This window comes from Crinia signifera, chromosome 2, assembly GCF_055691185.1.
Source record: "Crinia signifera chromosome 2, ASM5569118v1, whole genome shotgun sequence".
Lineage (NCBI taxonomy): Eukaryota > Metazoa > Chordata > Amphibia > Anura > Myobatrachidae > Crinia > Crinia signifera.
In genome coordinates, this window is record NC_139218.1 from 139,661,261 (window position 1) to 139,672,230 (window position 10,970).

Here is a 10,970-nt window from a genome sequence, read left to right on the forward strand (position 1 = left end):
GCAACACAATGTGTAAGGTAGATAGGAAACTAGTCAGGAATGCCTGATTGAATTATGCTGTCCAGTGAGGTGTGCATAGACTGAATAGAATTACCATTGGGCCATAAGGATCTTTTAAAAAAGATTCCCTTTTAATTGCAGGCTGGTAGTAATGTCTACAGCAGGGGTGTCCAAAAATTTTGCGACGAGGGCCAGATTTGGTGAGGTGAAAATGTGTGGGGGCCGACCATTCAGCCTGACATTCTTGAATCATTAATCCGATCAGAATGGTCCTCCACTCTGCCTCCATTCACTGTATGTCCCCTTGCGTGCCCCCATTCACTTTATGTCCCCCAGCCTGCCCCCCTCCTCTGTATTTCCTCCAGCCTGCCCCCATTCACTGTTTGTCCTCCACTCTGCCCCCTTCACATTATATTCCCCTGCCAGACCATCCTTCTCTGTATGTCCCCCAGCCTGCCCCTCCTTCACTGTATGCGCCCCACTCTGCCCCCATAGTTTGCCCCCCCTTCTCTGAATGTCCAGGGGTTGGACGCACACTCACCCGAAATCCGCCAAACACATCTCACTGTGGCGGCCGGAACCTCCTCACTGCTGCAGACAGCAAGGTAAAGGCGCACTCGCCGGGACCCCACCTTTAGTGTCCTGTGCATCCTGCATCAGATGCTCCGCCCGCTTCTGGCTGGGGGCCACTTGAAATGACAGCACGGGCTGCAATAGGCCCCCGGGCCGGACTTTGGACATGCCTGGTCTACAGAATAACTGAGAACTTGCCAAGAACAGTGAGCATCTATACATATAAAAGCAACTCAATCATTCAATAACACCGTCACTTCTATTCTCTCTTTTAGGTACACAGGGGTAGATTTATTAAGCTCGGCGAAGTGATAAAGTGTCTGGTTTTTATCACCGGCCAATCAGCTACTACCTGTCATTTTTCAAACCAAGCCTCTAACTTCACAGTTAGGAGCTAATTGGCCGGTGATAAAAACCAGACACTATCACTTCACCAAACTAAATAAATCGGCTCCTCAATCCCATCCAACTTTTACCCCTTACAAACATTTTATCTCCTCCAATCTGATTCTAAAGGACTCAGGGCGGGATGTATTAATACACATAGCCGCCCTTCACTGCCCGTCACCGCGATGCCAGCGCATATGTACTATCATATGCGGCTGGAATCGCGATGCAGTGACTGAGCCCCCCCGCGATACCTGTACTCTGATGTGCGGGGGGTCTCCGTCACCTCCATGCTGCCTGGCTCTCCCCTCACGCCGGGGACAGCTAAGCAGTCTTTCCCCGGCGCCGCCTCCTCTCCCCTGCAGCCGGAAGGATGTCCGGCTGCTTCACTAGGGGGAGGAGGGGTTTACATTCCGGGGTCCAGGAGGACGCTTCAGGAAGGTAAGCCAGAGGGGGGGTCTGCGAAAAGAAGCCCATAGGCTTCTATAGGGTATCGCCACCAAAAGGTGGTGATACCCTTCAATGCGGTATAGTTTTTGATACATTGGAAAATGCGGTAAAACCGGGGTTTTACCGCATTTTCAGTTTGATACACCTCAGTCTACTCATCCACACATTGGATATCATACACCAATACGCCAAAGTCGGGCCCAAATCACTTAGGGTATGGGGGCCTTAACACTCTCCCTCTTCCCTCCTTCCCAAAATATTTTATTATTTCTTATGCCAGAACTTTTACATTATCTCAGTGGTTCCCAAACTTTTTTTTTTTTTTTTAAGCACGGCACCCTTGAGTATCAGAATTTTTTTTTACATCACCCCAGACCAAAACTTTATTGTTAAGAAACTTAGATGTAAAATATGAAATAAAAAAATTGTTTATGGATCATTGTTAGGTTTTAATTATGTGTTGAGGGATAAGATTCAATTCTGTTTGCCTGGGTATTTTACAATTGATAGCAACAAGCAATGGTTTTGCCTATCATAGTAAATAAACAATCTGAATTGGTCCCGGGCCACCAATCCAGGGCATCTCTGCAAAGGCCCCAAGGCACCCCAGGGTGCCACAGCACAGTTTTCAACATTGTATGCTCACCTGAGAATACCATCTTCACAGTGCTTTCTACAGGTATACAGTTACTGGATAGACAATGTCTATGTCAACAGTCACTAGGTCGACCACTAATAGTATACAGTGACCTGGTCAACATAGCCAAAGTCGACATTGACAAAAGGTCGACACAAGCTTATGGTCAACATTAATAAGATCAACCTGAGTTTTTCAAGTTCTTTTTTTTTTTTTTTTTTTAAGGTGGTTTTTCATACTTTACTATCCAAGCGGGCATAGAGTGGGAACATAAGCTTGCAGCAGGGCCATCTTACCTCCAATTCTGTCTGTTACCTAGTTTGTTTTATCTCTGTTTATAATTGTAAAGCGCAACAGAATCTGCTGCGCTATACAATAAACTGTGGTACTTGTGTATTATCACGGCGCAGTTACATAGTTAGTGTAGCGTCCCTGTCAGAATAAGTGTAGTGTTCCCGCGGCCAGCTTAGGCAGCGCCCCTGTCAGTATCAGCGTCGTGTTCCTGTCCGAGCTTATGTAGTTAGCATAGTCAGTCAGCATTACGCAGTTAGCGTAGTCAGTCAGCACTTATTACATTGTGTGCGAGCCATTGACCATTTTAACCTGCCTGACATGACATGTGTGAATGTGTTTCTGAAACACCCCCACTATCCACACCAGCCCAAAGCGTGGCGAGCCCCGCGAGGGGACGCGGTACACGTACTCCCGACTTTTGCATACCCCCACTATCCACATCGGCGTGGAGTTGACTTTATAAAGTGTGGCGAGCGCAGCGAGCCCCACAAGGGGACGCGGAATACACGTCAAGTAATTCGCGTCCGTTCGCCATGCTTCGGGCTTGGTGGCTCGTCACACTTTAGAAAATCAACTCCACGCTGATGTGGATAGTGGGGGTACGAAAAGGTCGGGAGGACGCAGGGCTCGCTACGATCGCCACTCTTCGGGCTGGTGTGGATAGTGGGGGTTTAAAATGGAGGCATTTGCCAGTATGTAACATGGAGCACTGGCAAATGTGTCCTGCTGCAAAAATTACTGAGTCCGCCAGCGCAGGGGATCTGGCGGTTACCGGCACTGTGAGAGATGCTCACTAGGTTTGCCAGGGACAGAGCTGCAGCTCCCAGGGACAATAGGGTGACTAGCTGCCTGACGGGGACACTATGCTGAATAAGCAGGGCTACCGCGGAGTCACTGCACTGACAACGTAGCTTAGCCTACGTTTAGAACATAGCGTAGCCGGGTGCCGTGATAATACACAAGTACCGAAACTGTTAATAAATAATAATAGTGTGCTGAGCACAGCAGGCCATGCGAGGTGATATGGTAACTTATATGGTGCCCGTGACAACAGACCCAAAAATAAACTCATGTCGACCATGTCTATGTCAACCATAAGCTTGTGTTGACCTTTTGTAAATGTCAACCTTGGGTGTGTTGACCATTTCAAAGTGTCGACCAATAGTGGTTGGCCTAGTGCAGGGGTAGCCAACTCCAGTCCTCGAGAGCTACCAACAGTTCATGTTTTCTAGCACCTAGGTGGGGCACAGGTGCACTTATTACAGACTAACATTATAAAAGATCCACAGGTGGAGCTAATTACTTCACTTATGATTCTGTGAGGAGACCTGGAAAACATTAACTGTTGGTAGCTCTCGAGGACTGGAGTTAGATATCCCTGGCCTAGTGACCATAGACATTGTCTACCATTTATACCATAACCTTTCTACATGTATGCTACTGCTTTTTCCAGAAAAATCTCAATAAAGTCATAAGAAAAACACAACAGTGAGTAACTCACAGCATATTCCATAATGACCCAACTAGCAACCTAGAAAATCTGAATGCTCCCCGAAACAATTCTGGACAACATGAGACTAGCATATGCTATTTTTGTGGGGGTACATTAAGGGCTGCAAATGGTCACCAAGCACTGCAACATAGTTGTTACCAGCCAATGACATGCAGACCAATGGATCCAATCTATGCCACGTAAACACACCCCACACCATTAATGGACCACCACCTGTCTGCAGTGTCTTGTTGGGTCCATGGCCTTGGGTGTCTGCGCCACACCCAAATCCTATTAGCAGCCCAAAACAACTGGAACTGTTAATCAGAGCACACCAGTTTCCAGTATTCCAGGGTCCAATTAGCGACATCACAAGACCAGGTGAGGCACTGTGTCTGATGTTTTAGTGTTAATGGGAGCTCCCTGTGTAGACTGTTGCTCCTATATCCTATGGAAGCTTAAGAATACTGCACTGATCGGATTGGTTCTGGTGCATCCTGCATTGAATGTGGACATGATTTGAGACAGTAGCTTTTCTTACAAACAGGCAATTCTAACCAGATGACAGTTATTGCCCATTTGTGCTGTCCACAGTGGATGGTAATGCCTTGCATGAGTTACTCCAAGCACAGTGACACCATAGAACAGAGGTGTTGACGATCCGCACAAATTTAGAAATAGAATACCCCATCCATTGGAAACCTACTATCATTCCATGATAGAATGAAGATCATTCACATTGTCTTGCTAGGAGCAGCCTAGAATGTGGTCAAACTGACTCACAAGATGTCAGATAAATGATAAACCTGGACACACACCTAAATATTTATTGTCCGATCTGGCCGGTTGGAATAAAAATCTGGTAATTTATGGAAGCAAATGACAGCTGACCATTTGCTTGCGAATGTTGGAAAACTGACAAAAATAGCCATTCAGATATTACCAGATTTTTGTTGCAACCAGCAAGATTGGACAATAAATCTTTAGGCATATGGCCAGCTTAAACCATCAAATATGGTGATACAATCAACCAAAACATACTGCTATCCCATGACTATTGATACTTCAGTGTACATTAACCCTTTGAGAGCAAAGTGAAATTGTCAAAGGAAATTTTTTTAATTTGTCATGACCTGGAATGTTTACCTTATGTAGGAAATATATTTTTTTTTACATAACTTTGTTATTTATATTTATATAACAAATGTGAGCAACGCTGGCATTTTTAGCTGATATTTTACAAATTTCTCACAGATGTTGGCACTTAGCTATGCGTAGCTAAACCAGACCACAATGAGCGTGATTTGCACAGAAAAACTCCATAGTGTAAGGTTGATGACATCACTTACTGATAAGGGCTTTCAGCAAAGAAGGTGCATGCACTACACACAGAAGTTTCATCCTGAGATGCAGTCAGTAGTACCACCGTAGACCAAGTGGTAGATTTGAGGTGCAGGCATTTGTTTTATCTGCACTATGCAACGCCGTCCTCCCCCCTCTGTCGGCGCCGGGCAGGGGGAACACCACTCAGTGTGTATGCGCTGAGCGGCTTTCCCCACAGAAGTGATTGACATCAACGCTTGTCCATACAAGCTGGGCAAAGTCGCCCAGTGTGTATGGACCTTAACACTCTGTGCAAATTGAGAGATACTTATCGCAATCTCTTGTTCTGAACCACTACCCTGCCTGCGTGTGGGCTCCCTGCATTAGCTGCGAGCCTCGCTGTTTGGTGGACTCCTCTCCATCATCTGACAGCAAGGGTTCCCCCAGAACATTGAATACGGTGAGTGGCCGGCGTGGGGGTTAAATGTCGAGGGTCGCTTGTTTTCAATGATCCTTGTCATTTAACCCCCTTGCCGGCCACATTGAATACTGCTCAATGTGTTTATTTGAAAAGTAACCATTAGACCAGGGGTTCCCAATATTTTTTGAATCACGGCACCCTAGAGTATCAGAATTATTCCAGGGCACCCCTAGGGCCCAAAAAAAATGCAGAAAAATACATATAAAATGAAGTAGATTGTGTTTATATGTAATTCTTAGGTTCTTTTATGTGGTAAAGGGTAGGATTTGCTTCTGTTTGTACACATACTTTATGATTGGCAACAACCATCACTGGTTTTGTCCATAAATAATTGATCATAAATCTTTTGAATTGGTCCTGGACCACCAACCCGGGGCACCCCTGCAAGTGTCCCGAGGCACCCCAGGGAGCCACGGCACACAGTTTTGGAACCACTGCATTAGACATTAAAAACTTGATGTTTCTCCACACACCAGTAACAATTCATACATTTTATGCTGTAAAATAACCACAGTCCAGGCAAAGTTGATCTGTTAGATAAAATTAGTGAAATCAAGAACACAAACGGGTTATTCTTGTACTGCATGTGGCACCAACTGAAAGTACTCTCCCCCCACAGTATTGGTGCATTTTTGAATTGTTCTGTATAGGACAAGTGGGGCAATGACTAATGTTCTGTAATCTAGCGAGTAGTGTTCCATCCACTAAAAAGACAATAGGGCTGTATTGAGGGAGGATTCTGCCCAGTAACACTGGATAACTTAACACCCCTGGACAGGTGACACTAATAAGAAGCCAGGTTTTTCAAAGATATTAACTCAATTTTATTAATATTTATATTTTTGAATTAACCGCTATATAGATGTCTTATGCCCACCCTGATGGGCAACTCCTAGAAGACAGGAAGGAGACCCAAAATCAAAGGGATGGTCTTTATGGACCACTCCAGTTTAGAACATGGTTCCCCCGGGTATGGTAAAAACCAGACAAGACCCCGGACATCAAAATCTGCAGTCCGGAGCTTGTAGTGTCTAGTGCAGGGGGACTTCACGTGACAGCTGTCACCGGAGAGTGGAGGGGAGAATAAAGCCTCCCTGTATGGTCTGGGCATGTAGCAAAAAACGGAACGGTCCGGACAACAGGGGGAGGATGTAATCTCCCCCTTCTCCATGGCCCTGTTGAAAGCTGTCACCCCAGACACTACAAGCTCCGGACTGCAGATTTTGCTGACCGGTCCGGGACCGTTTTTTACATAGTCCCTGGGTCCACGAGTTAGTATAACTAAACTCCCTCAGAACAGCTTTGCTTGCCACACCTTACGATTTCCAACAGATATCCATGTGATAGTTCTTTGGCAGTTTAGTTATGCTAGCCCAGGAGTACCCAAGTTCTATTAAAAGGAGCACTAAGCACTTGTGTGTTGTAGCTAGACATTCTCTTGTTACCATGGATTACAATATACAGTTTGGTTGTATGCTTGGATGTAACAACACTTTTTTCATTCCATAAAAACTAAACACATTGTCATTAGGGGTGTACAGAAGCCTAAACAAGTGTTTCAACAGTAACCACAAAAATGATTCCAGACGTGGAATGATACTGTACTTCACACTGCATCCTTAGCAGTTACAGATGTCTCAGCACGATGCACAGATTCACTACGCACTGGGAAGCAAAAAATAAAAATGACCCCGAAGTGATTCGAACACGCAGCCTTCTGATCTGGAGTCAGACGCGCTACCGTTGCGCCACGATGTCCGCAGCATGCCGCCTGGGCCCCCTCTGTACTAGACACTGGCTGTCAGCATCAGCATCCCTCCTCCTCCTGCCCCACTGCTGACGCTACAGGGCCCAGCAGAGATCAGGCTGTAACGCTGTCACCACTGTAGGGGAATAGCCACTGAGGCGGTTATGTAGAGGACGCAGAGTAACGGCGCCCGGCAGCTGCCCCTAAGCCCGGCATCATGTGGTGGGAGAAAGGGAGGGGGGAGCGGAAGACACGCTGCACGGGGCATTACTGTGTCACACTGTGCTCAGTGAGGTTCAGCCCCCCACGCCATCGGAGAGCGGCAGCATCGAGAGTGGAGCTCGCTGATAAAATGACAGACCCGGGAGAGCTCGATCTATAAAAGCAAATGTGACCCCGACGTGATTCGAACACGCAGCCTAGAGATGGGCAAAACGGATCTTTTCGCGGACCCGGCTCGACCCGGGTCGGTCACTGAAAAGATCTAGATCCTTTGGGCGGCTCTGCGGATCAGTTTGTGTAAAAAAGACAGTTATTTATGGTTTGAGTTAGTGTACCATACCTCCCAACATGACCCTTTCCAGGAGGGACACAATGCTCTGTTTCTGGACTTCCCTCTTAATGTTTGATTGTTATTACCTGTGTGGAAACACCTTTCTTGCCCATTTACCTGTTTAGAACAGGTAATAGCAATCATTCGTTAAGAGGGAAGTCCAGAAACAGAGCAAAGTCGTAGGTCAGAGATGGGGAACCTTTGGCCCTCCAGCTGTTGTTGGACTACACATCCCAGCATGCCCTGCTACAATTTGCTATTTGGCCATGATAACACTGTTGCAGGGAATGCTGGGATGTGTAGTCCAACAACAGCTGGGGCCAAAGGTTCTCTAACCCTGACCTAGGTGGTGCACTTAACATAGATAGTCGTTTGGTCGACTGATCTAGGTCGACATTAGGTCAACAACACTAGATCGACATGCTGAAAGGTCGACGTGGAACAAGATCGACATGGTTATAGGTCAACATGAGGAAGGTCGACATGTCATAAGGTCGACATGGGGATTTTCACTGTTTTTTGAGCCGACATGTGCCGACAGGCGGTATTTCATGCCCTACCTTCCACTAGGGCATGGAGTGAGATTATAATAGTGTGGCGAGCGAAGTGAGACACTGTGCCCAAAGCATTGCGAGCGATGCGAGGGTCCGATTCTCACTTCCAACTGTGTCCATGTCAACTGTGTTGACATTTGGGTAAAAAAACAGCGAAAACCCCATGTCGACCTTATGACCTTCCTCATGTCATCCTAACGTCCATGTCTACCTTTTCCCATGTCAACCTTTTCCCATGTCGACCTTTCTGCATGTCGACCTAGTGACTGTCTGACCAACGCTTGTCTGACGAACAATCCAGTTCCCAGGACCTGGGTAGAAGTCCCGTATAAAGGGACACGGCGTGTCCCATTTACACTGCCGCTGACAGGGGTCTGACCCGCTGAAGACCCGGGGTTTTGCAGCGGTGTAAAAGGGGTATTAATTTGCTCGTTGCCAAGGGAGACTAAATTTGCTCATTGCCTCCCCCCCCCTCCCCCCCCCAAATGAAAGTTAAAAGAAGGCCCCCTCCCCCTCCAAATTAAAGTTAAATGTACTACACAGCCCAGCAAACAGAGATCTAGTAAAAAAAAAAAAACACATGTGCACTGCCTAATTTATGTCTGTGTGTCTGTGTGTTCATACTTCTACTACACACCTTTCTGTGATACTACTGGTGAACTCAGGTGAAGCAATCTTGAAATGCCTGCCAGTGCCAATGCCTCTGCTCTGCTCTGTCTGCTGTTGATGTGTAGTCACCAGACCTCCCTCAGGGCTTCCAGATTCAGAAGAATCTAGATCTGCACGTGACACAGCAGCAGCACAAACAGCCAATTAGAAGAAAATATCTCAGCTGCCAAAGGGGGCAGTGCTGAGCTCAAGCAATGCAATGTGCATTGTATTGTATGTAATGCTAAGCGAAACCGATCCGGATCACCATTTTGGGATCGGCGGCTCGCTCGTTCTTTTGATGGATCCGTTCAAAAGAACCGGATCGTTCGCGAACGACACATCTCTAACGCAGCCTTCTGATCTGGAGTCAGACGCGCTACCGTTGCGCCACGAGGTCCTCCGCAGGACCCGTCCTCCCACCCCTATATTACCCCCACCGCGCACAGCCCGCACTCCACCATGCCGATCCTGTCACCGGCTGCCCCGGCTCCCGGAACCTCAATGCTGCCAGCAACTATACTTGTGCTCCCCGCCTCACCGCGCCCGCCGTACACAGTCTACGACCTGAGCGGACGAGCTGGGGTCCCCGGTGCACATCTCCCCGCTCACCTGGAGACGCCGCTGCTGTCACTACTTTACTTTCCGGCACGCCCACCCCCGCAGGCTTTTAAAACTTCCCGCTGAGTAAACTATCCGGGCACAGGGAGGGGAGCACGTTCCCTATTGCGCCTCCGGAATGGAGGATGGCTGAGAGTGGAGGGTCTCTTACCCCGGTCCTAACTGCGTCATAGAGGAGATCCCTGCCCTCATAGAGATAACGGGGAGAGTCGAGAGGATTAGTTGCACTCATTGCGCTTGTCCACCCCCCCCCCCCCCCGCACAATATCCCAGATGGATGCGCCCAGCACGTGTGACGTCTTTGCAAGTGCTGCTAAAGAAAGTTAGTGCGAGTGCTGTCAGTGTCACTGCTCTCCTCTGTACTGGTTCAGGCAAGGTCACACGTGTCGTGTTGGCCAGATAGCAGCAGCCGTGAGAAATAGGAGAAGGCTCTATTCTATATAATGTTTGCCTGTATGATAGGCCACTGGTTGACTGTTGTGTTTGCAGACTTTTGTAACAGCATTCTTTGGTACTAGAATCTTTTTTGCCTTGTGTTCTATTTATTATGCTCTCTTGATACAATAAGTTCTCGGGTATGGGTGAAAACCGGACCAGGACAAAATCCCCGGACCACCGGACCGGACATCAAACTCTGCATTTTGTAGCTTGTAGCCTTCGGTCCGGGGGGTGTCCCGTCCGGGGATGTCCTGTCCTGGGGGGCTGCCTGTCACCAGGTAGAGGAGGAGGGGTAGAATAAAGCCTCCCTGTATGGTCCGGGCATGTAGCAAAAACCGGACGGTCCGGACCAGCGGCGTAACTATAGCACCGCAGCCCCCGCCACCGTGGGGGGGCGCTGTGCATGTGGGGGCTGCGGTGCTATAGTTAAACCTCCACCCAATCCCCCGCAGACTTACCTATCTCGCTGGTCCCGGCGGCTCCGTTCTTCTGCTGAGGACCACCACAAAATGGCCGCCCCCATATAGCACACAGTTCTCTAAAACTGTCTGCTGTATGGGGGCGGCCATTTTCTGGTGGTCCTCAGCAGAAGAACGGAGCCGCCGGGACCAGCGCGATAGGTAAGGCTGTGGGGGATTGAGGGGGGGGGTTTGCATGGGCGGCGGGGGGAGCACCCCCTAACGGCGGGGGGGCGCCCAAAACGTAGCTACGCCACTGGTCCGGACCACCCGGGGAGGCTGTAATCTCCCCTCCCCCATGTCCCTGGTGATAG

The 10,970-nt window shown here is 48.3% G+C and overlaps 1 protein-coding gene across 3 annotated transcripts in view; it reads right to left on the reverse strand.

Moving 5' to 3' along the window:
• Nucleotides 1-9,994, reverse strand: part of LEMD1 (LEM domain containing 1) — a 92,088-nt gene extending 82,094 nt beyond the window's left edge. Inside the window, exon 1 of one of the 3 annotated variants that reach the window (XM_083173006.1) lies at nucleotides 9,912-9,994. In XM_083173006.1, the coding sequence (XP_083029132.1) occupies nucleotides 9,912-9,992 (81 nt within the window). In that variant the 5' untranslated portion in view covers nucleotides 9,993-9,994. The other 2 variants (XM_083173008.1, XM_083173010.1) reach the window with 2 other exon arrangements.
• Between the last annotated feature and the right edge of the window lie 976 nt (nucleotides 9,995-10,970).